General features: G+C 38.2%; 1 protein-coding gene across 4 annotated transcripts in view; it reads left to right on the forward strand.

The window, feature by feature from the left end:
- The window catches only part of sbf2 (SET binding factor 2), a 406,613-nt gene extending 380,530 nt beyond the window's left edge, over positions 1-26,083 (forward strand). For 3 of the 4 annotated variants that reach the window (XM_052028866.1, XM_052028865.1, XM_052028867.1), the window contains 9 exons: positions 63-248; positions 2,600-2,726; positions 4,501-4,628; positions 4,743-4,982; positions 9,869-9,976; positions 19,536-19,720; positions 20,005-20,092; positions 20,887-21,018; positions 24,662-26,083. In XM_052028866.1, the coding sequence (XP_051884826.1) occupies positions 63-248; positions 2,600-2,726; positions 4,501-4,628; positions 4,743-4,982; positions 9,869-9,976; positions 19,536-19,720; positions 20,005-20,092; positions 20,887-21,018; positions 24,662-24,760 (1,293 nt within the window). In that variant the 3' untranslated portion in view covers positions 24,761-26,083. Of the gene's footprint in view, positions 1-62; positions 249-2,599; positions 2,727-4,500; positions 4,629-4,742; positions 4,983-9,868; positions 9,977-18,116; positions 18,204-19,535; positions 19,721-20,004; positions 20,093-20,886; positions 21,019-24,661 lie in introns of those variants that run through there. The other variant, XM_052028868.1, reaches the window with a different exon arrangement.
- The last annotated feature ends 554 nt before the right edge of the window (positions 26,084-26,637 follow it).

Here is a 26,637-nt window from a genome sequence, read left to right on the forward strand (position 1 = left end):
TATGAAATATTACGGATGCCTAGACCTGCCGTTTCACGTACCTTTTTCTGTTATTTTTCAAGGTTGTTTCACTTGCACAACTGCTGTGTGATCCATTCTATAGAACGCTAGAAGGTTTTAAAATACTTATTGAAAAGGAATGGTTGTCCTTTGGCCACAAATTCAGCCAGCGTAGTAATTTAACTCCTAACAGCCAGGGAAGTGGCTTTGCTCCAGTTTTCCTGCAGTTTCTGGATTGTGTGCATCAGGTAAGGAGATTTTATAGCTTTGTGTCAGAAAAGTAAAGAACCCAAAGAGCCACTTAATGCATTAAAGCTCATCCGAGAGCTAGGTTAAATGTTAAACTTCAGCTTGTGCGTTAATAGCTTGTAGAAACCACATTTCTAATTTCTTCAAATGCTACCACCCACAAATAGTAAAGTTTGTTGATCCAGTGTAGTGTTCAAATGGCATCACCAAACTGATGTATCACATTTATATGCTTTTGTTTTTCTATGATTATGTTAAAGTAAAATCTATTGGGCGAAATTTACTCTTGAAGATTATTTCTCTGGGAGGCAAAAAGGTAACCAGGCTTCCCTGTTCCAGTGGTGAATTGAACTGAAATACTGGTCTCCTTGTACAGTGAACTTCACTGGGCTAAAAAGTATAGGTTTTATTTTATGGTGTGTTATAGGTAGGGTTACCAGCATTATATCCCAAGAGTATGAAATGGCTTATGGATGAAGCTTGTGGGCAACAATGACTGTAGACAAAGAGTAAAACAGAGAAAGGAAGAAAATAAACAAAAACAAAGCTTGCTATGAGATGATTCTGTCTCAGGAAGAGGAAAGGATCTGCAATTTTTATAAAATATTACTGAACCCTAGTTTAATAAAGAGCTACCTCAGTGTTTCCTGGACTCTGTTCTTTCCCTGGAATGTAGCTTAAATGATCAGGCCAGACATTGTTTGAGACCCCACTGACTCAGAGACTAACCATCAGGCAGGCCTGATGTAGGATGGAGCCCAGAGATGAACTGGCAGACAGGTTTGACATTGGCCCTATGATCCAAGAGACTGATTGCTCGGCAAGCCTCTCCAGCCCAGAATCTGACCACCTGTGGTCCTGACATAAGTTGAAACCCCAGAGACTGGTAGATGGGCAGGTCTGACATTGGGTGAGATCTCACTGCCCTAAAGAGCCTATTCATCCAGGAGCCTGACCATCAGGGAGGCCTGACATCAGGTGAGACCCCATAGACCTAGAGTCTGATTGTCAGGTGGATCTGACATCAGATGAGAACATCTGATGTGACTCAAAAATCTGACTGCCAGAGGGGCCTAACATCAGGTAAAACCCTTTCACCCTGGATACTGACTGTCAGGCAAGTCTGGCATCAAGTTGGACCCCACTGTCCTGAGATTGATCCCTGACTGTGCAAGACATTAGAAGAGAGCCCACTGCCCCAGAGGGTGACACCAGATACAACCCATCACCCCACAGACTGACTGCTGGGTGGGCCTGTCATTAAGTGAGACCCTGCAACTCCATAGCCTGACCTGGCATCAGGTGAGACCTTATTGCCCAGGGGATTGATTACTCAGTGGGCCTGTCCCTAGGCTTGACTGATGGGTGGACCAGACATCAGGCGAGACTCTGTGACATTGTGATCCTGACTTCAGTTGAGCCCCTATTGCCCTAAAGACAGCCTGACTTTGGCTGAGATTTTACCACCCAGAGACTCAACCAAGTTGGTCTGACATTGGGAAGGACCAAAGCTGACATCAGGGGAGCCAGGATTATGGGGTGCATCAAGGAAATGTGGTGGTTGAAAAGGCTATAATAATAGTAATAATATTAATTTAGGAAACACAACTCCTCTCATCTCTGGTCTGCAGCACAGCCTTGCTCTACACAAGTAATCCTGGTCACCAAGTTGGGTAGAGATTCTAATTAAGTTCACTGGATTTCCCTTTTATAGTGTTCAAACTAGCTTGGGGGATACCCAGTCTCACCCTTGGCCTCTTTTATTAAAATCTCATGAAACAAAGTTTTCTTTTAGGTAATAGAAATCCCTTACTATGTGATGAAGTGGCAACCCTGGTTACGGGGAGGTGGGGTGGGGTGGGGGTGCATGACCTGCACATTAGAAAATGTATTCCAAATTAGTTCTTCTAGTAAGGAATAAATACAAGATCTTTTTCATTTTGCGTATGTGGTCTGCTGCTTTCCTCCATAGTCAAATGAAATTTGATGAATGCCCATCACGCTGGAGACTTACCCATTGGCAAGCCTGACATTGGGTGAAATTCCATGAGACCTCATGCTGGCTCGACCCCTGTGTCATGTGAGATGGAGGGGGGGAAACTAATGGTGTGCAGATTTACCATTAAAGTAGCACCCCAGTTTTTCTGATTTGTGCTTATAAAAGTGATACGTAATTGGTGGCACCACATAAATAAATGGGAGCTGTTGATTGTTGTGAAGGACAAAGTTAACTTATTCATGATCACCTCCTATGTTAGCCCAGCTTTGTTTCTTTTGCCTATCACTTTCTACTAAGAATTCAGATTTTCCTTTTTACAGCATTGTTATCCTCCTCCTATTTTCCTTATAGATTCACCATCAGTATCCAATGGAATTTGAGTTCAACCAATATTATTTGAAGTTCCTAGCCTACCATTATGTGTCCAATCGTTTCAAAACCTTCCTGTTGGACTCTGACTATGAACGAATAGAACATGGTATGATTTACAAAAATCAAAATATTTTTGTTAGCTTTCTAAGGAACTACACTCTATTTTTATGAAACAGTATTATTCTTTAATTTGTAATTTAGCACTTTATGCGAGTAAATATGTGACCTCATGACAAGATGGAAAGGATCTGAATGTATAAAGAATTTTATTGCATCCTCAGGACATCCCAGGGCAATACACTACCAACAGATCACTGTTGAAGTACAGGCTCTTTTGTTTAAAAAGACGAGCACAACAGTCAATCTACATAGAACAAGATTCTTCAAACAGCAAATGAATGAAAACCAGATAATTTTAGTGGTTTTAGCTCTTGGAGGAATATTGGCCAGGACAGCTGGCAAACCTGCTGCATTTCTTCAAATAATACTGTGCTTGTTCAGGCAGATTTCTTTTTTAGCATCTTTTTCCAAAGGACAGATCATTCATTGCCACAGCCCCTACTTAATAGTGAATTTCTAATATGAGATCATGTACTCAGATTTGCAATGGAGCTTGAACTTGCAAACACCTACCAAGGAGGTAAAAGTGTTGCCATCTAAACCAATCCTTAAGATGGTTATACAAACATTTAATCTTTTTTGTTAATGCTTTGTAGCCTGGATTAGTGGAGTAGAGTCCAAACATGAAATTTCTTAACAAAGTTGTAACGAGATTCCACACTTTACTTGGTTCAGAGTACAGGATGATATCTTTTGTAAATTAAATTCAAACTCAGCTTCAAATGGAGATTATGGTAAGGTGGATGCCTTTTTATTCTGTCCTACTTCTGCAATTATTTTCTCTGCATCTTTTCCCTTTCCAAAAGTACCCACTATAGAGATTTGCATTTTTAAGCCTATTTTTCTAATTCAAGCACAAAAAGGTGCACAAAGATGTCATAAGATTACTTGCCCATTAGTTCTTCTTTCCTACTTCAAGTGAGACAATTGCTTGGCCTCTATCTGATGTCTTGCAAATGTTATAAACACAGTGTTAATCTTAAATCACAGCAGAGGGTTCATAGTAGTTACCACTTGATATCCTAGCCATCTACAAAATGCACATGAGCCGGTGTCAAAATGATTATTAGTTAGCAAGGGGGTTCTGGTATGCATTTTTTTTCAATTATCTTACTATACTGCTGACCACAGCCGACACATTTTGACAGGAGGATTGACTTTGAAAAATATTTTTACATTTAAAATTCAAGATATGAGAGACAAATCACTACAAGTCATATTAAGTGTTCTAAACATTTGAGATTGTATAGCTTAATGTGTGCCCTTGTATTTAAAGTATTGAATGGCTTGTCAAGATTAATTACAAATGCTCACTGTTTATTTGTAAATTGGAAATAAATCCAAAATTATGTGTCAGCAGATGGGAAAATCATATGTTGGGATAGCCAAGAAGTGGAAATACTTCAGTAATTAAGAGTAGCAAATCAGTTGAAGCAGCTATTATGTCTGTATTTTGTTCTTTATTATAGTAATGAAAATATTTTGGTTCTTTATTTTAAACGTGATCCTAACATCTCCATAAAGTTATGCATTGTAGCTTCTTGTTTTCCATTGGTAAAATACTCTTTAGTGGATCAGACTTAAATCAGGTAGAAGATTTCTGATGTTCTATGCTATAAACTTTAAGTAATGTATTAATTAATATTCTGAGCTTTGTTGTTGACAATTTGTATTAATAGAGTTTCTTCTGGTTATATTTTCTCCCACATAAGTTAACACTTGAGTATAAATAATGCGAGTATTGTTCTTTGTTTTTCTAGGAATTTTATTTGAAGACAAGATAGACAAGCAAGCAAAGAGAGGAATCTGTATTTGGGAATGTATTGACAGGATTCATAGGAAAGGACCTGTTTTTTTCAGCTATTTGTATAGTCCTGAAGAAGGGGAGGTAGATACTTAAATAATTGTGCATTTAACCAGTTATTTTTCATTAGTTTAAAATCTGAATACATGTGCAATTCATTTTTATTTACTTTTTAAATATGTCATTCTTTCTTTGTAGAAATATATACTACGACCCTGCATAAATATCTCTGCTCTGAAGAAATGGGATTACTACACAGGAGAGACTCTTTCCAGCGGCCCTTCCTATGATTGGGACATGATCACTGCAAAAGCAGGTGCATCCGAGGAACTTGAGCAGATGGATGGTTCAGTCCCACAAACCCATAGAAAAGTGGTATGGCCATGTTATGACAATGTCAGCAAAGTGCAGCCGGATGCCATTACCAAACTCCTAGAGGTATAAAAAAATTAAATGCTAATTCTGTTTTTTTAAGTGGTGTGATGCAATTAATGGGAGTAAACATAGATATTTCACAAATACAGCTGCTGAAAACGTGAAAATGTTTGTCTCGCCAATATTTGGTTATATTACTATTACCATGTTAGGTTAAGAAAGCTAACATTTGTGCCTCGGGCTTTCTTCCTATACTGCTCTCTCTCTACATGTGGGGTGCCCAGACGTATGGACTCTAAGTACCAGATCACAGCAAAAGACTGCGAGCCAAAATTGTTGTCACATGTGTATTGTACCAGCACATAGGAGCCACTCAGAATGGCATGGGCCAAATGTGGTGTACTGACCATAGTGTGTCTTTCCTCTTAAAAACAACAGTGGGAGAACTCAGCAGCATCTAAGGAGGTAAAAAGGTGCAAGTTAACATTCCAGGTCAAGACCCTGCATCAGGACTGAAGTAAAATTGCCTGTATGTAGCACTACATAGCGGGGGTGGGATAGAGGCTGGTATGTGACAGATGGAACCAGGAGGTAGGGGAAGGGGATGGGAGGAATGAACAAAAGGAAAAGAAGACTACGTGGACAGGCGAATGTGTGTGGGAGGAGAGCACCGGGGGTACGGGTTACCTGAAATGGGAAAATTCAATAATCATATCAATGGTTTGTAAACTCCCCAAGCAGAATATGAGATGTTGTTCTTCCAATTTGCATTTGGCCTCTTTTGCAATGGAGAAAGCCGAGGACAGATGGGTCAGTGTGGGAATGGAATGGAGAGTTAAAATGACAAGTAACCGGAAGCTTAAGATAGAGAGAGTGCAGGTGCGCCGCAAAACAGTTATCTGGACTACGTTTGGCTTCACCAGTGTAGAGGAGGCCACATCATGAGCACCAAATGCAGGAGGCCAGGTGAACCTCCCCCTCACCGAGGTAGGCTCTTTAGGTCTCTGGATGGTGGCGAAGGGAGGAGATGAAAGGACAGGTGTTACACCTCCTAAAGTTTCAGGTGTAAGTACCAGGGGACGGGGAGGGGTGAGCAGATCAAGGAGTCCCGAAAAGATTGGTCCCTGCAGAAAGCAGAAAATTGGAGAGAGGGGAAGAGTTTGACTGATGGTGGGATCGCGTTGGAAATGGCAGGGGGAGATATTTTGGATAGAGAGGCTGGCGGGGTGAAGGTGAGGACCAAGAGAATTCTAATGTTGTTCTGCCTTAATCAGCAATGGGTGGGGGAAAGCCACTCTTCCAGAAGAAGGAAGATGGTTCAGAAACTGTAGAGCAGAAGCCCTCATCTCAAGATCAAATACAGCAGAGACAGAGAAAATGAGATGGCATCCTTATTGGGAGGAGGTATGGTTGCGGTAGCTGTGGGAATCTGTAGGTTTATAGAAGATGTCAGGACCAAGTGCATTTGCTGAGATGGAGACAGAGATCCAGAAAAGAAAGAAGTGCCATAGTGCCTTGGTGAGTTCTGCACAAATGCAGGAGGCAGCAGCAATATAACAGAGAAAGAGCTGGCGAGGTGTGCCAGAAGAGGCTTGGCTATACCTTTGATATGTAGAAAGTGGGAGGAATGGAAAGAAAAGTTGTTGAGCACAAAGTCAAATGGATGAGGGTGTCAGTGGAGAGAAAGAAACAAAGGGCCCTATGACTGACATGATGGGGGTTGGAGGTCTACAGAGGCTAGACTTCCATGGTTAAGATGAGCTGGTTGGGACCAGTGAATTGGAAGTTATAAAAATGGTCGTGGACAATGGAGAGGTCCCCTGGATGCAAGTTAGAAGGAGTTGGACAGAGGGGGACAGGATGCAGTTCAGGTATGAAGAAGTGAGTTTGGTGGAGCAAGCAGTAGCAGAAACAATGGGCCTAACAGGGCAGTTCTGTTTATAGATCTTGGGTAAGAGAACAGAAGCAGGCAGTGTGGGATCGGGACACTGAGGTTGAAGGCTGTGGAGGGGAGATCACCTCATGATGAGATCTGTAATGATCCAGGAAATGGTGTTCCGATGTTCATTGGTGAAGTCAGGGTCCAGAGGGATGTAAAAAGAGATATCCAAAAGCTGGCATCTTGTTTGCACGGTACAGGTCAGTACACCAGAATACAAGGCAAGTCCCCTTAACTTAATTACAGGGAGATACTTATTTAAGAGAATTGCTTTCATGGGGATGTAGTCAAAAATTCCAACTTCCCCAAAATTAATTGCATGCCCGTAAGTTAGCGAGGACTATACTGCAAGCATATAGAAGCACGAAATTACTAAACATAGATTAAGTGAGTGGGAAAAATTGTAGCAATTGAACATAATGTGAGAATGTATGAATTCATCCACTTTAGATCCAAGTAAGGCAAAATGGAATATTTTCTCATTGGTCATTAACTAGCAACTGCAGAGGAGAAGAGGAATTTGACTGTGTATAAAATTACCAAACACTGGTGGACCAGTACAAAACATAATTAAAAAGGCTAATAATAAAATGTTCTTTAGCCCAAAAGAGATGGTGTAATAAGAGAAATGATACTTCACATACAAAGCCATGATCATATTCCATCTGTATATTGTTTTCAGGTCTAGATAACTATGTAAAGATCTAATAAAGTGCAGGTTCACTGAAACAATCCAGGTCTAAAAAGGGATAACTTATTGAAGAGAATAAATTTATTACCTTAATTTTAAATGGTTTAAATGTACATAGAGATCTTTAAATTGACAAAATTATTTGATGAAATTAGTTCAAAGAATCAATTTTCTTTGGTTGTTTCCAGAAATATGAGCTGGGGAAGGGTACAGGGCACAGTCTTGCAATTAGAACTAAGCTATTCAAGAATAAAATAAGGTTTTATTCCTCATGTAGGAATTTAGAACACACTTTTCCAAAGGGTCGTAGGTACTATGCAAACTGAAAATTTCAGGAATGTGATCAATTGGTCTTTTTCAGGTAAGGCCATTAAGAAGTGCACATCATAGGTAGATAAATGAAGTTCAGGTACAGATTAATTATGGTATGGACTGAAAGACCACCACCTGGCACAATATTTAATATATATCTGCTGAATTAATATTTACAAGAGTTATATGGTGTTTTTTGTTTTGGGGAGATTGTTTTGCTATATCAGAGCCAATTTTACAGATCAGCAAAGTGAAAATATACAGTGGCATGCAAAAGTTTGGGCACCCCTGGTCAAAATTTCTGTTACTGTGAATAGTTAAGTAAGTAGAAGATGAACTGATCTCCAAAAGTCATAAAGTTAAAGATGAAACATTCTTTTCAACATTTTAAGCAAGATTAGTGTATTATTTTTGTTTTGTACAATTTTAGAGTGAAAATAGGAAAGGAGCACCATGCAAAAGTTTGGGCAGCCCAAGAGATTTGAGCTCTCAGATAACTTTTACCAAGGTCTCAGACCTTCATTAGCTTGTTAGGGCTATGGCTTCTTCACAGTCATCATTAGGAAAGGCCAGGTGATGCAAATTTCAAAGCTTTATTTATAAATACCCTGACTCCTCAAATCTTTTGCCAACAATCAGCAGCCATGGGCTCCTCTAAGCAGCTGCCTAGCACTCTGAAAATTAAGATAAATGATGCCCACAAAGCAGGAGAAGGCTACAAGAAGATAGCGAAGCGTTTTCAGGTAGCCGTTTCCTCAGTTCGTAATGTAATTAAGAAATGGCAGTTAACAGGAACTGTGGAGGTCAAGTTGAGGTCTGGAAGACCAAGAAAACTTTCCGAGAGAACTGCTCGTAGGATTGCTAGAAAGGCAAATCAAAACCCCCGTTTGACTGCAAAAGACCTTCAGGAAGGTTTAGCAGACTCTGGAGTGGTGGTGCACTGTTCTACTGTGCAGCAACACTGCACAAGTATGACCTTCGTGGAAGAGTCATCAGAAGAAAACCTTTCCTGCGTCCTCACCACAAAATTCAGATCAGAAGTTTGCAAAGGAACATCTAAACAAGCCTGATGCATTTTGGAAACAAGTCCCGTGGACTGATGAAGTTAAAATAGAACTTTTTGGCCGCAATAAGCAAAGCTATATTTGGAGAAAAAGGGGTGCAGAATTTCATGAAAAGGACACCTCTCCAGCTGTTAAGCATGGGGGCGGATCGATCATACTTTGCGCTTGTGTTGCAGCCAGTGGCATGGGGAACATTTCACTGGTAGAGGGAAGAATGAATTCATGAATACCAGCAAATTCTGGAAGCAAATATCACACCTTCTGTAAAAAAGCTGAAGATGAAAAGAAGATGGCTTCTACAACAGGATAACAATCCTAAACACACCTCAAAATCCACAATGGACTACCTCAAGAGGCACAAGCTGAAGGTTTTGCCATAGCCCTCACAGTCCCCCGTCTTAAACATCATCAAAAATCTGTGGATAGACCTCAAAAGAGCAGTGCATGAATCTCATAGAACTAGAAGCCTTTTGCAAGGAAGAATGGGCGAAAATCCCCCAAACAAGAATTGAAAGACTCTTAGCTGGCTACAGAAAGCATTTACAAGCTGTGATACTTGCCAAAGGGAGTGTTACTAAGTACTGACCGTGCAGGGTGCCCAAACTTTTGCTTCGGGCCCTTTTCCTTTTTTGTTACTTTGAAACTGTAAAAGATGGAAATAAAAAAGTAATCTTGCTTAAGATATTAAAGAAATGTGTCATCTTTAACTTTATGCCTTTTGGAAATCAGGTCATCTTTTACTCGCTTAGCTATTCACAGTAACAGAAATTTTGACCAGGGGTGCCCAAACTTTTGCATGGTACTGTAACTCCTCAATGTCATTTGTTTGCTTGATTACTCCAAATGAGCTTTGTTTCTTTACTCAGAGGTTCAATTTTGCTGCTCATAGTTAAATAGTCTGTATCCATGATGTCACTTCTACACTGGAATATTGTAATTACAGGAGATTGAAAGGCTGGAGAATGAATTGAATCAAAGTCCAGAACAGTGGAAACCGATCTGGGATCGAGTAAAAGTTAGTCACAAAGAGGAAATAATACCAGAACAAACTGTAAGTACATTGCAGTTAACATGTGGTAATATCATGATGTGCTACTTTTTCAGAAGACCAAAGTATTTCAAGTACAGTTAATCGGAGTTGCAAAGTTTTGTAAGACTGGATAAGGATTTGGAGATATGGAGAGGTACTTGCAAGTAAGCTATGCTATTCATTGGAATATCTGCATTGTAAAGTTCAGCTTGAGGCTGAACAAAATGCTGAATACAAATAGTGTTTTTCAGTGCTCAGGATACGAAATTTGCAATAGGAAACTTTCTTACTGGTTTCAGTCTTCTCAGTGTTCAATTGGAGTTTATTCAAGCTGGATATCAGACTAGGGTTCTGACAAAAAAAAGGGTCAAAAGAAATAGTCGAGAGGGAAAGCTGTATATTGTTTGCATATTTGTGTAGGCTGACCCTATTTCTGTGGATGCTGATTATAAAAGTGTCTAAATGAGGATTAGGGTAGTTTCAGTTAAGGTTAGATGTCAGCATGGTCACAAGAAAAAACCTTTTAAGTTCTGCATTTAGGTACAATAGATGTCACTTTTGGCTTGCAACAGGACTCATCACAGGGCAACTCCAGAACTCCCTGGAGATGGTTCACATACCTGTCAAATGCTCAAATTAGCAAGAAGTGTGTTTTGGAGAAAATACTGTTAATAAGTGCCTTAGTTGAGCATCTTCTTTATCCTGGTGAGGCACTGTGTCTAAAAGGGCATTCTTTCTTTCCACATGGCCTCCATCTGGACAGTTTATATGCCAGTGGAGCATATTGAAACAAATTAATTGTATCATATATTTATGTACTTGATCTGTATTAGAAGGGGATGGAGGTAAAAATGGGGATGTAGTGAGAGGTTTTGTGTGAGTATGGGGTATCAGTGTTTATAGTGCTGTAGAGATCACCTTTCTTATCTTGTGAAGTCATGATATTTTTTGGAGACACAAGAGACTGCAGATGCTGGAATCTGGAGCAACAAATAAGATGCTGGAGGAATTCAGTGGGCCAGGCAGCATCTGTAGAAGGAAATGGACAGTTGATGTTTCGGGTCAAGATCCTTCATCTAGTCCAGATGAAGGGTCTCAACCTGAAATGTTGACTGTCCATTTCCCTATAATGCTCTATTGTACATGGGTTCTCTCTCATAGAACAGGAACCTTTGGCCCACAATGTGTGTGCTAGACTATGATGCCAATTTAAACTGCACACCTTCCTCCACTCCCTGCCTGTTCAGTCTAAATGCCTCTTAAACATCGCCATTGCACCTGCTTCCCTTGGCAGTGCTTTCCAGGCACCTACCACTGTGTTTAAAAAAAAACTTGCTTCACAAGTCTTTAAACTTTCCCCCTTTCACTTTAAAGCTATGCCCTCTGGTATTTATATTTCCACTGGATAAAAAGTCTCTGACCACCTATCCTGTCTATGCCTCTCATAATTGAAGATACCTCCACTCAGGTCACTCTCATCCTCCAACACTCCAGAGAAAACAATCCAAGTTTGTCAAACCTCTCTTTATAGTTAATACTCTATAATCCAAGCAATGTCCTGGTGAAACTTTTCTGTACACTCTCCAAGCTTCCACGTCTTTCCTGTAATGTGGTGACCAGAACTGCACACAAAACTCTAAATGTGGCCTAACAATAGTTTTATACAGCTGCAACATGACTTCCCAACTTTTATACTCGATACCCCAATCTTTGAAGGCAAGTATGCCATACGCCTTCTTTACCATCCTATCTATTTGTATTGCCACTTTTAGCATGCTATGGACTTGCACCCCACAATCCCTCTGTACATCAGTGCTCCAAGTGGTCCTCTTGCACTTGACCTCCCAAAGTGCATTATCTCTCACTTATCCAGGTTAAACTCCATCTATCATTTCTCTGCTCATATCCTGCTGAATCTTTTGACAGCCTTCCTCGCTAACCACAACTCTGTCAATATTTGTGTCATCCTGCAAACTTATCAGCGCACCTACATTTTCATCCAGATCATTATGAATAAACATAGATTTCAGTCCTGATCCTTGCAGAACACCACTACTGGTCACAGTCCTCCAGTCAGAATAACACCCCTCCAATGCCACCCTGTCTTTTGAATCCTGTCTACCAGATCCCCTTAATGTGCCTTAATCTTCTGGATCAGCCTACCAATGAAGGAGCTTGTCGAAAGGTTTACTCAAGTCTATGTATACAACATCCACAGCCCTATCATCTTCGTCACCTCCTCAAAAAAAAACTCGATCAAGTTTGTAATACATGACCTCCCAAGCACAAAGCCATGCTGTATCTGATAAAGTCTACGCTTTTCAGATGTGAGTAGCTCCTATTCCTAAGAATCTTCTCCAATAATTTCCCTACCACTGATGTAAAGCTCACCCTTACATAATTTCTTGGTTTGTCCTGATTGCCCTTTCTAAATAGACAAACAACACTGGCTATTCTCTGGGACTTCACCTGTAGCTAAAGAGGATACAAAGATCTATGTCCAAGTTCCAGCAATTTCCTCTATCACCTGGCTCAATAACTTGGGATAGATCTCTTAGACCCAGGGGACATCCACCTTAATGTCCTTCAAGACACCCAACACGCCATAGAGTATCAGCATGCCCCTCCCTCATCTCACTACCCTCCACATTCTTATCCTTGATAAATACTGATGCAAAGTACTCATAGTACCTCACCCACTTCCTCTAATTCCAGGCAAAAATTCCCTCCTTTGTCCTTGAGTAGTCCGACATACATTAAAAACAAAAGGGTGATGAAGGAGTATGTATTGTGCAAGATGCATATATTATGATAACGTATGCATCTTATTCATAGAATCTTGGAGCCCTCTGTACACCCCCTTAAACTTCTCATTCTTCTATTGTGGCCATAAAGTGTTGCTGCTCTGACTGTCATGAAGACTGTGCCTTTAAGAGGTGACTTTCTTCTTTGACTGCTGACCAACAAAGGGACAATAGCTCTGATAAACTGGATCTGCTTCCATCAGGACTTGTGTAGGACTTGTTAATGTAATAATACAAACATTTGGGTGGACATCATGCTAACAGAGACTTGCAAGCAATTTTGCAATCGTTTTGGGGGTCCCAATTTGGAATAACTGGTATACATGACAATGTTTTAGCACATGGAAAAGATGGGAAATCCAATTTCCATGACCCTGTTGCGAGGTCACAGACTTACTTTGTTGAACTGAGTGTTCTTAAAATACTCTGAATCTTTTTTGGGTTTCTGCTCTCAGGAAAGTTGGAGTTGAATTTTTAAATTGTAGATCATTGAAGCCTTTTTGAGCTGACAATAGCCATAGATTTGCAAGCCAGGAAACAAATTCTACATACGTAAGATCTCTAGTCAATCAAACAGTTAAGAGATTTAAGAACCTGGTACTTTGCTTAGCAAGCAGGATACATTCCAGGAACAAGAGTGCTAATGGAATTGACACTAAAAAGGGTCAATATAGCATAATAAATAGCAAAATGTATTACTGACAGTCGGCTGTAAAGGGAACCTGTCTGATGTGACTCCAGAAGTTAATTGCCCTGGGCTTGGTGTTGAGAGCTGTCTCTGAGGACTGCCTGTGTGGGCCAGGACGAGCAGAATGACTGCTCAGTGCTGCAGTATGGGCTTACCTCTGCACCCAGGGCAGCTTGGCAAGTGCGGGCCATTCCTTGGGACTGGCAGCATCTGCTCTGAGTGTTAATCAACTGCCTGGGATGTACAGTCTCTCACATTATCACCTGTTGAATGTGATGGAAGCTGCTGCCTTCCCCTCTTTGGTTGGCTACAACATTCTTCCCAGCCTGGAGATTTCTGTATGGTGACAAGCTCCATGGCCAGTGACCATCAACAGGCAGATAAAACATTCCCATGAGTGGTTAGATTGGAGGACCAAGAGGGCTATAACCAATCAGTGCACCAATGTACTTTTTAATGACACTATAAACATGCTTCCACCATTGGAGAATAATCAAAGAGAAATCATGTTTGACAAATTTGCTAGAGTTCTTTGAGGGAGTAACAGTAGTTTGTTGGATTTCCAGAAGGCATTCAGTAAGGTGCCACACAAAAGGTTAGTGTACAAGGCAAACACATTGGGTTGGGCTAATATATTAGCAATGGATAGGACAATATGACAATAAGATAAATGGGTCATTTAAAGATTGGCCGTCACTAATTAATGGGATGCCACATAGATCATAAATAACTGATTATTGGCATTGATCAGCATTGATACTTGGATGAAAAGACTGTTGTGTGCCAGTGTAAAGTTTGGTGATAATACAAAAGATAGGTGAGCTAGCAAGTTTTAAGGAGGACACAAAACAATCTGCAAAGGGATATAGATAGGTTATGTGAATGGGCAAGAAGTTGACAAATGGAATATAATATAGGAAGTGAGAGGTCATTCACTTCGGAGCAAAGAATGAACAAGCATATTATGTAAACTGTGCGAGACTACAAAATCCTGCTGTACAAAGGGATCGGAAGGTCCTAGTGCATGAAACTGAAAGAGTTGACATGCTTGTACAGCAAATAATTAAAAAGACAATGGAATGTTGACCTTTATTACAAAGGTATGAATTATAAAAAAGTTTTGATGCAGGTCTCCATAATGAAAGATATAATTGCACTGGAGGCAGTGCAGAGAAAACTTACTAGAGTGATTCTTGGAATGAAAAGATTGACATATGAAGGAAGGTCAAACAAATTGGGCCTATACTCTTTGGGGTACAGTAGAATGAGAGGTGGTCTTATTGAACCATTTAAGATTTGAGGGAGAATCAATAGGTTGGATGCTGAGAGGATGTTTCTCCTAGTGTGGGTTTTAAAACTAGGCCAAGTTCCAGATTAAGGGAACAAGGAATTTCTTCCCTCAGATGTTTACGTCTCTTTAGACTTCTGTATCCCAGCTACCTGTGGAGACCGTCACTTGAATATATTCAAGGGAGAGATCGATAAACTGCAGCACATTGAGGGATATGGGGAGAAAGCAGCAAAATGCTGTTGAGGCCAAGCTCAGAGTCAGATTTATTATCACTGACATATGACATGAAATTTGTGGTTTTGCAGCAGCAGTGCAGTGCAAAGATATAAAAATATATAAATGGCAAAAAAAAGGAATAATGAGGTAGTGTTCATGGATCATTCGGAAATCTATTGGCAGATGGGAGGACCGCCATTATATATGTGAAGTAAGCTCAAGGGGCTGAGTGGGCGATTGCTCCTGTTTCTCATGCCCTTTATGCATCAGATTGATCAAAATTTTTAAAAATGCAGGTGAGAACATGCCACCCAAATAGACCTCACATTATGGAAGTTCAGATCTTCCCCCATCAAAAATTTCCAAACTCATGGTTGCAGAAATTGTCTTTGTGCTCTGATTGAATTTTTGACTTAATTACTCCTTAAATCACAGCAGATTTATGTCCCACGATGTGCTAATTTGGGTTTCAGATTTCACTGGAAAAGCTTTGAACGTCATTAATCGTTCAAAATCCAAATGTAATTAACTGAAATATATATTTGGTTCAGATTTTTCTCACTTGGAGTTATTTGGATCAAATCTTCCTGGCAAAGTACTATGCCCAGATTTTGGTAGAAAATGCACAACTCCTGGCAATTCTCAACATTTGGATTCAGGACTCTGCAGTGGTGTGGAAGTCCTAAACTAACTGGCTGAGTATTATTGGTGTTTGTGAGCTGAGCTCCAGAACAGGTTGCATTTCACCTGTGGAATCTGCTCTTAGAACATAGAACACTACAGCACAGTACAGGCCCTTCAGCCCACAATGTTGTGCCAACATTTTATCAAGATCTATCTAACCTTTCCCTCCCATTTTTCTATCATTCATGTGGCTCTTGAATCTAGTGCCTGATTGAATGAGTGCAGGCACCACTCCCACAAACATGAATAGGGATTGTGGGGCTGCACAGAGGGAAAATAAAGTTACAGGGTACTTCAGTTGTTTTGTTTCGTATTTCTAGTGATGTAAAGATGTTTTAGTTGATCTTATTTTAAATGTTTAAATCATTTTCTATTTTGATTTCATATTATTTCTTACATTTTGTACCAATATAAAAGGAGGCCACTCAGTTTGTACTGGCTCAGATAATTTGTCAGACCCATTATCCCACTTATTTCCTTGTAAACTATTCTCATTAACTTTCCCCCAATTCTCCTTCTGCTCTATTACAGTAGCCAATTAACCTAACAGCTCATCTTTGGGATGTGGGAGATAAAACAGAGCACCTGAGGGAAAGCTGCACAGCTACAGGGAGAACAGGCAAACTCCACACAAAAAAGCGCCCGAGGTCAGGATTGAACCCAGGTCATTGGAGTTATGAGGCAGCAATACCTGCTACTGTGCTGCCAGATTGAATTACGTTTAATAGTTTTAGAAATATTGATAAACATTAACAACTTTTGACAGTAAGCAAAGTCAGGGTAGAACTTTACCACCAATCAATCAAAGACTTCTAGAGGAGGTTTGTGGTTGGGGCTTGTTTTTTGACTGCCCACATCACCCATTACATCATTCAAGCTCTGTTGTTGTTGTTGTTCAGGTTCTTGGTGTCTGGATTTAGCCAAAGCAAGCATGAGATGTGGAGAACACTGGCAATGGGCTAATGTCAGTAAAATCTGAGCCAGCGAGTTCATTATGTATACGACTATTAATGCACAAAGCAGCCAACAAGTTCAACAGAACATAAGAAAACAGTATGCTCTGCAAATATTTAGGACCTCTATACTCTGCTCTGCCGTTTGCTTTGGACAAACCATATTTCACTTTTAGCCTTACCATCTGCACATAAGCTATTCCATAGACTAGAGTGCAAAACCAGGATGCCTACAATGCCAATCAGTCACAGTGGCCAGATAAGGAGTATTTTAAATTAACAACTCTCAATTTGCTAGTAAATTCTTATTTGGAATTATTTTGAATTTTAAAAATCTTTCTCTTTCTGCTGTTTCTGTTCAAAATGTAATCGTGTATCCTCTTTATTCCTTCTTGAGTTCAATTTACCCTTATTCTCTCTGCTGATCCTCTTTATTTACTCAGTTTCTAAATCCCATCATTCAATGTGATACACTGTTGTTTCGTGATCCTTTAAGTTCCCAGTTGCTTGCTACTCCCACACCCTTAGAACATTGCTGTAAATTAGCATACATTTCCACCGAGTTATGGTACAAATTATATTTGAGCTGCTGAATTGAAATAAAATCTAACCAACAGCAAGTTAGCCTACCACAATAAAGTTTGGCCTGTTAGCTTTTTTGGAACTGTAACATTATTTTCCATTTTTCCTGTTGTTGCCACATGTAGAAAAGTTGAGCATTTTGAAAAACATTTGAAAAAAATTACATAATTTTAAGTATTGTAAATTATTTCAAAAATGAGATTTATTTTAAAGCACATTAAACTGCTGCTAATTAATTTAAAACAATTGTACAGTGAAATAAGGAAACTGAAACACTTACCTAAATTTAACTTTTTAATGAAGGTGACTCCACTCAAATGAATGCAAATTCTTTTGACCTCCTGCTCATTTCCACTTTCCACGCTGCATTTCACAGGTGTGGGTCCATGAACTACTGATGCATGCATTGCAGCTAAGGAACAACCAGATAAACTAGCAATGTATTGTAGCCCATTGGTTCATGTCTATTGATGCGGACCGACCTGATAGGAAGCAGCTAGGCTATAAAACAGGGTAAACCTAGACAAGAGAAGAAAAGGAAGATGCCTTGTTGGTCCATTGCTCTGTTGCATTTGCATCCATGGCAAATTGAACTTATCAACTCAATCCTGAAATGTTGTAGTACAAATCATATTTAGGCTGATGGGTACAGCTTTGTTCATTTCCGTACAATTGTATAAAAATGTAACAATTAGAGACAGGAGGCGGCAAATTGGCCACTCCAGCCTATTCCACCATTCCGCAGGGTGACAACTGATCTTTTAGCTCAGCTTCACTACATCTACCCGGTAAGCTCTGTAAGAAGTTTGCACGTTTCCATGAGATCATCTTGCATTCCTCTAAACCAGACTGCTTACCCCCTCTTCATAGAACATCCCGAGAACCAATCTTGTGAACCATTGTTGCACTCCAGCTATTTTCAGGTATATCCTTCCATTGGCAGGGAAAATAGGCCTGTAAATAATATTCCAGTGTGGGTTCACCAGGGCGCAATATAATTGCAGTAAGATGCTTTACTCTTGTCATCAAACCTGCAACAAAGGTCAGCATACTTTTAGCCTTCCTAATTGCTTTATGTATCAATATGTTAACACTAAATGATTTGTGTGCGAGGACACCCAAGTCTCTCTGAACACCACCATGCTTTTCAATGTGGATGATTTCACATTTTTTCCAAATTTACATTCCATCTTCACGTCTTTCCCCCATTCACCTAAGTTGTCCATATTCCCTTGAAGCCTCTGCATCCTCCTCACAACACTCACTACCACTCTGGTTTTTATCATCAGTAAACCTGGATACATTACACTTTATCTAAAGCATTGATATAGAGAACAGCTGGAGTCCCACAACCGATCCCTGTAGCACCCTACAAGTTGTAGCCTTCAAACTCTATTAACTGTCAATTACTGGGTCTCTAATTATGTTGCATAATCTCACATAGGCCCTTATCAAAGACTTTCTTAAGGTTCAAATACAGCACATCCACTGGTTTTCCCTCTTTTTTTTCTACTGGCAACAGCCTCAAACAAAACTTACTGCATGATTTCCCTTGGACTGTCCAATCCTAATATTCACTACTGTTGATGTCAGGCTAATTGATACATGGTTCGCCATTTTCACTTACCTGCCTTTCTTAAGTAGTGGCATTTAATGTTTTTCCCAAATGTACCAGAGCACACCCTTGCAGTTTGGTTTATTTAGATACAAGACCCCGGTTTTGGCTTGAACTAAATTTTAGTTCTAAGTTTTAGAATGTTATAATATTACATTATGATGAATCTTCTGTAAAAACTCCTTAATTGAAAGATTACAAAACCCTTTCTAAAATAGGCTGTTGCCTATTTGATTCCTCAACGTACTAATTTAGAAAACATATGCCCCATTAATTTATCCTCCACACTTACTACAAATTTGGTTTGCCATTTTACATATGCAGATTAAAGTCCCCCCCCCCCCCCCAAATTATCGGTTTATCTTACTTACAAGACTGTCTAATTTACTGATTGAAATATGCATTAGATTACCATCCCTAATGGGAGAGGGTGGGGTTGTAAGGAACTCCCACCCAGATTTGCTGTTTCTTACTTCTGCTCAAACTGATTTTTTTTGATTTTCTGAGTCAAAACCTTTTCCCTCTGCTATCTTAATCCTATCCTTTGTTATAAGGGCACCCTCCTCCTTTAACATTTTACTTATCCTTTCTGAACACTAATTACCATAAAATACTTAGTTCCTCACTTTGCAACCACCTATATGGATTTGTATCAGGTAACAAGTTGATCATAGGCCAGGTTTTGCAAAAAGCTGTAAAATACTGATTTTCCTTTTTACACTCAGTTTTCACTTTCTATTGTAACAGAGAGTTACTTCATCACTCATGGCATCTAATTTGCAGTCCTTCCAAAGAAGGTCCATGCTACATTTGGCTGACAGTGGGATTGGTGAGAATGATCGGAGCACCACTACATCACCTTCAAATGGAGTAAATACAAGGAGAGCAGCAACTCTGTATAATCAGTTTTCTTCAAAGGATGTGGAGAACAGGTCTGACAATACTTTGAATTGGATACGCTCTATCCCCTCAGTTCTTTACAAACTTACTTTCAGATGATTAGCATTCACAATAATGAATAGTTAGCAAATATGTCAGCATCTCACATAAAAGCCTTTATTAGTAACAACACTTGCCAGTTCAAGCTATAAAGTATTAATCCAGAGGAAGTTGGAAATATAAAAATGCTTTTTAAACTGCTACTTTTTAAACTTGTTCAAAAATATGTAACCAGTTTTCTGCAGTTTTTGAGTCATTGTTATTTCTATTTCTGTAGATCATTTGAAGGTGTACTTTACAAGAGAGGTGCTTTACTGAAAGGATGGAAACCTCGGTGGTTTGTTCTGGATATAACTAAACATCAGGTACAGCATTAACAGTTGATAAAATTGTAAATATTGCATGTATTAATGTATCATATCTATTATTGGAAATTACGAATTAAAGATGAATTCTCTGTTTTATTTTACTTGAGCAAATATTCCATTGTGAATGTACCAGAACTTGCTGGAATTTTTGGTGTTTCTCAGCTTAAGCACTATCAAGTTCAGGATAGTTGGGGAAATCTCAAACATGTTTGCCAAGTTTTACCAGCGATTTCCCAACTGCGCTGCAGTACTGGAGTCCCCATGGACACCCAGGGCCAGAGAGCAAACTTATTGCAGTTCTCTAGTATTACACTGGGGAATCTGCTTGTTGAACTTGCACCAGGTTGCACGAAGTTTAATTGATCGTTTAATGGCATACTAAACTATAATTACTGCTTTGTAAATTCACTGGTACTTAAAAATAAAACTTTTTTTGTATATGGATTGTAATTCCATCAGAAATATTTCAAAATAAAAACATCATATGTTGCACTCAGTAATATTTGTTTTATAATGTGTAAATTGTTTAAAAAATTAGCCAAAAAAAAGTTTTTCTTTTGGCTTACTGAATTTTAGAATTCCTTAAAGCGATTGGCTGTTTATCCAGCCTGATGACATTACAGTTGATAAACAAAGAACGTCTTTGTGGAGCAACTAATATTAGAAAGAGAGAAGTTTCCACAAGAAAGATTACTGGCTCTTTGAAGATGTCATGGTGAGCTGTAATGTTGCTGCTCACCAAAATATCCTGGTCACTATTTTCACATTAATGCATTCGCTTTTTACTCCAGTTGCGGTACTATGACAGTGGTGAAGATACAAACCCCAGAGGATTCATAGACCTGGCTGAGGTGGAGTCAGTTCTTCCAGCATCATCAACTCTGGGTGCGCCCAAGCATTCAAATGAAAGAGCATTCTTTGATGTAAGTTTCCATCTTTCTCCTGATTGAGATTGTTTTTGCAATGCCACTTGCAATACCAAAAATTTAAAATAAAGGTAATATATTATTCCTGTGGCCAGGAAACGCTGTTGTATCAACATTTTGATTTTTAGTTTATTATGAATGTCAGGATAAATTGAAAAGTAATCTGTCTTTACGAGAGGGATTTGTGATCAAACAGAATCAAACAGACCTTGCTAAAATAGTTTTCGATGTGGTTTAAAAGTATAAAACAGTTTATTTTAACAGAACTAATTTGAAATCTGACCTGAAGTGCAATTTGCACTTTGGCTGCTACTTTGTAGAGTTTTTAAACTATGATAGCATCCAAAAAAGCCAAGTAAAATTGCCAAACTGTTTCTGTATAAATAAACTTTACACTATTTACATACTTATTATTTACATCCAGTGCATATTATTGATGTTGAAGGCTGAAAAGAAAACAGAATATAGTAATGGATGTTAAATTTTCTTCCATTTAATCTAAGTTATAGTTGTGATTCTTGCTATAGCTTATGTGCCATTGGTATTATACACAAACAACTCATAAATTAGAGAGTATATTTTCTTGTAGAAATGAGCAAGTCACGATGCTGAAATATCTCCTAGATTTAAATCTGAAAGATTCTTAGTCAATGTCAAATCAGCAAACTGCACCAAACAAAGGTTGATTGATTGATTCCGTGAACAAAATGTGTGCTCAGGACAGTGCCACATATTAATTCTGCATTGGGTGAAACATTATTCCTCAATTCTCTTCTAATGCATCTATAAACCAATTTAAATCTGAGTTCCAGCGTTATTGGCTATGCAGCTAAAGAAATAAGTTGTTCCTTTTCATCCAGTCATAGCCTCTCAACTTTATGCACCTCAGTTAAATTTCTCCTTAAACGTCTTAGCTCCAAGGAAAGCAAGCCCATCCTTACCTATCTATCCTCATAATTGTAATTTTCTGTTGCTTGCAGCATTCTCATAAATTTCCTCTGCACCATCTCTGGTGTTAATATTTCCTTCCTGTAGTTTAGCTATGACCTAATTAATGTTTTATGCAGTTCTAATATGACCTCTTTGCTCTTGTATACCAGGCCTTAGTTACTAAAGGCAAATATCCTATGCACCTTCTTAATCCATTAATTTACCTGTCCTCCCACCTTCAGGAATCTGTAGCCATACACTCCAAGATTCCTTTCTTCCTCTACATTTCATTGGTATCCTGCCATTTATTCTATTCCCTAACTGTACCACTTTGGTGTCCTTCCTCCAAATCAACTCATTTTAACTTCCTGCAATCATTTTGGTATTGTTGGCAACTATATAATCATGGCTTAAGCATTTAAATCCAAGTTGTTAACATAAATCACCAAAACTAAGTGATTTAGCACAGCAGCCCTCAGTCACTAAAAGCCCTATTTACCTACAGGGCTATTTCTAATCTACTGAATCTGCATTCCATTGGATTTTGCCTTGCTGATCAATCTGCCATTGTGGAAACAGACTCCCTTCCTCAACACTTGTTTAAAATCCATTCTCCTGTCCAATTTATTTTTTACTACCAGGATACTTATCCCAACCCAGTTCAAGTACATTATGTCACAATATTAGTTCTAGCATTCCATGAATTGACACGTTTATCTTCCTAATACGTCCATCTCTGTCTCAATTAGCACAAGGCTGGAGGTTTCCATCAGTGAGATGTTTTCTAATTTACCTCCCAGCTGCTGATAATCCCTTAGCAGAATTTACATGCTTTTCATTTTGTTGATTCTGACATGCATCGTGGCAATCGGTTCTACCATCTCCACATACGATCCCTTTGAAATACTCTTCTTGGGGAAGTTACTAGGATTCTTGATTGTGACTGCAAAAATGCTATCCACTTGAATATCAAATCCCTTAAAGCTATATGACAATCCCCTAAGGCTATATGACATGGCCTGGGCAAGCATTTCAGTTATTCTGCCCTTAATCTTTCTCCTTATCTCTAGGAAACCATTTTCTGCTACTTGTTCTTTACACCCTGAAGCCATTCTCTATACAACTATCTGAGAATTGTAGCTCTCTTCCTCTCTGATCTGTCTTTGTTCTTGTGTAAAGTATGGCCTGTGAATTTTCATCAGTTATGTTGTTAAAAAACCAACATGGCATTAAATCCACAAAGCCAACAAGATTCATTGTTAAAATCTCACAGCTGAAATAGAATTAGGTTACATCATCAATCTAACATGCACTGCTGAAATCCCGCAAGGATACATAACACTTTGCTGCTGCGAAAAATAAGTTACATCACCTTTCTGCTATGCACAGCTGAAAAGCCTTTTAAGTAAACAAAGAGTAAACAGGGTGCATCTCCAAACCTGAATATTGGCAGATTTACACTTCAGGTTCGAAATCTAGTTGATAACTCTGATTGGTGTATGAACCATTAGTTTTGGTGGTGTAGATTATCAACCTCGCCTCATTTAGTTATGTTTTAAATAGCATCCCTGTTTACCAGAATATGTACCAAGGAGAAAAGTAAAATTAAACTTCCATCAGGTCCGTTCCTTCTGACCAGTAGTAACGTATTATGAACAGTGCAGAGTCTGAAGCCATTCCTTGTTGAGTATGACTATTTGGAGTAGGAAATATCTAATGCCTTCCCATTAAGCTGATTTCATTAAAATTCTCCATACAGATCACAGGCTATTTTAGTTTTTAATTAGTTTAGCAATAAGAATTTTATCTTTTAAATAAATAATTGTTTCTAAGAAAGTACAAAATTTTAATTCATTATTGTTTTGGATTTTATTTGCTAAGATTATTGACTGCTGGAATTAAAATACTACAGACTGGTTCTAATTATATACAATCATTGATTATTCTTTCATCTTTTAGAGGGAGGAGCCGCAATTTGAAACCCAGCACATTTTAACAATTGTTAAATTGCAAAATTCTTTTCCATTATATTTTTGTAGATGTATTAAGTTATAGCCAAACTACTGGGTACCTATAACTTCTCTAAATTAGTACTTTGTTTAATTAATACTGTAAAGGAGGATTGAACCATAAATCTAAAGGTCAAAATCAAAACCTATCTTTAATTAGTAAATATACATTGACATGACATTTACTACTGTCCTTCAGTTACACATTATTAGCGTTGTTATTCATAGGTCTTTGAAATAAAATAATTAACAATTTTTAAAGCAACCAATTTCCTCAGATTAAAAACCTCTTCAAATAGTTGAATTGGGAAAGCATAATATTATAAAGTCAAACTAACCTATGAGACAAAGTGTACTTAGTTTTCTTTGGTAAATTAGATCATTTTATTATAATATGCTCTATTTCTGTAAAGTGGAGATGGCAATAAGTAATTAAGATTAATACTGTGATAAAAAATCTAGCTGACTTATTCTGAAATACCATAAAAGTCTTGTTCTTATTAATTGACACAGTTGGCTATTCTAGTCTCTTACTGTGTTCTCCCCAAATCTAGAAGCATTGAACATTCGTCATATTACTCTATGTAATCCCAAAAGGCATATACACAAAATGTAATTCTGAAAAACAAGTCACTTTTTAAAATGTGAATACATTGAATGTTTTCAGTTGAATAACAAGTTTTTTTTTCCTTTTAATGCAGTTGAAGACAAATAAACGTGTTTATAATTTCTGTGCACAAGATGTACAGATCGCGCAGCAGTGGATGGACAAAATCCAGAACTGCATTTCAGATGCCTAACAAAATACATTTTAAAGGATCAGGCGGGATCATACCAGTCACAGGAGATTAAAGCCCTACAGCCTCTAAAGAAAATAAAATGATAAGGATGTCAAAAGAATACATCAGTAAATTAGGTGAAGACCACTAATTGTTCAGCAGAAGGATTTGGGAACCTGCTTCAGCACATGAAACTTGCACTGACATCTTAACACATCACATCGCTCTTTAACAATGTGAAATGTAAACTTCAACCACTAAAGACCTTAATATACTGTAATATAAATGGAACCTTTGCTTTCACAGATTTGCATGCAATTTATAGTCATTTTAAGTCCTAGTTCTGAAACGTTGTGGATAGCATGATTTTAGAACCTTCAAAATTAACTTGTAACATAACATTTTATATTTTATTGTATATCAATATCTGAAGTAAAAGAAAAAAAAAACTATCTTAGCAGTACTCAAGTTTCTAAAATGTACCACATTATAACTGCATTTGGAATGTTTGCACTTAAAGCTGAGAGGCAGAAAGTGCGGAAACACTCAAAGTGGTCATTAATGATCAGCTCAGTTCTGTTGCAGCAGTTTTGTAGACAATGTAAATAAATGAATTTTTTTTCTGGTAGCTTACCTTGATATTTAAAGAGGTTTTGCACACTAAAATTTAATGGTTTCTTATTTTTTTTTACAATTCATACTTATTTTTTAAAAAACATTTTGAAGTATGTTTGTGTTACTGCCCTAATGGAGAATTTATTCCACCTTTTAACACTTTCACATTATTTAGTGGAAAAATTTTAACTTTTATGTAGCTTGTGATACGTTTCTGTGGTGTCTTTATAGCATGTTTATATGTTTATTATGTTTTGTATTTTTGAAAGAATTGTATATATGGCTTAATTTGGCTACATTTCTCTTCCATGAATTGTTGGCTATAAATGAACCTAGTTTTAACAATGTTTTAAAGAGCACTAGCAAATTATACAGTTCATATAGTAAGTCATTGCATATTGGACCAAAAGATTTATCATGCACATCTAAAGAAAATGAAACAAAAGTGTGCATTTCCTGGAGGCTGAAATCAACTAAAATGTCCATATTTTCTTATTAGCATGAAAGGAATGGCAAATAGTTTCCACCATTCCCAAATTATGACCTTGCTAAAGATTGTCAAACAGTAGCCTCAATTTGCACATAATATTTTAATTTTGTGGAGTTTGTATATATCGTTCATCTGCTTTGTAAAATACTGATCTTGTGTAGTTCTTTGTTGAATTAAATGCAAAGTCACTAATTTTTTCCACCAACAGCTTTATGTAAATTGCTTCATGTGACATTGACTTTTATGACTTGTTTACACTAAAGTGCTTATAAAACAATGAGTGCTAAATGTGATTTTTGTAATTCCTAATGGTACTACCTTTATCCTTTTAATGACAGAGTTAAATTGAAATTGAAGGCAGGCAAAAGGAACATCTAAAAACTGAAGGGAGAAGCTCCAATTTAACAATGCGAATAAAGTATACCCGTGACCCTGGATTGTCCCAGGCATAGCAAGATGGATGAGATGTTTACTCTTTTGCACTGGAGAGAGGAAACTGAGAACAGGCTAAGCAACATCAAAGCATGCCAAATGAAGAATTTATTTGGAGGGGAAACAAAAAGTAAATCTTTTGATTCCACAAAAAATGGGTGCATGTTTCCTTTGTTCTGAGAAGATTTACAGCAAGTGGCAACAGTAGGAAAATATCAACCAAAACTGGAAGCACAAAGACTCCTCTCAATTTTTCTTCTATTGATTTGTAAGTCTGCATTGACAAGCTGAAATCTAGAACAAGTTGCTTCACTCACTGTCTATAAACCTTGGGAGGGTTAAAGCTCAAATCTTGCTCAAG

Source organism: Pristis pectinata, chromosome 14, assembly GCF_009764475.1.
Source record: "Pristis pectinata isolate sPriPec2 chromosome 14, sPriPec2.1.pri, whole genome shotgun sequence".
Classification (NCBI taxonomy): domain Eukaryota; kingdom Metazoa; phylum Chordata; class Chondrichthyes; order Rhinopristiformes; family Pristidae; genus Pristis; species Pristis pectinata.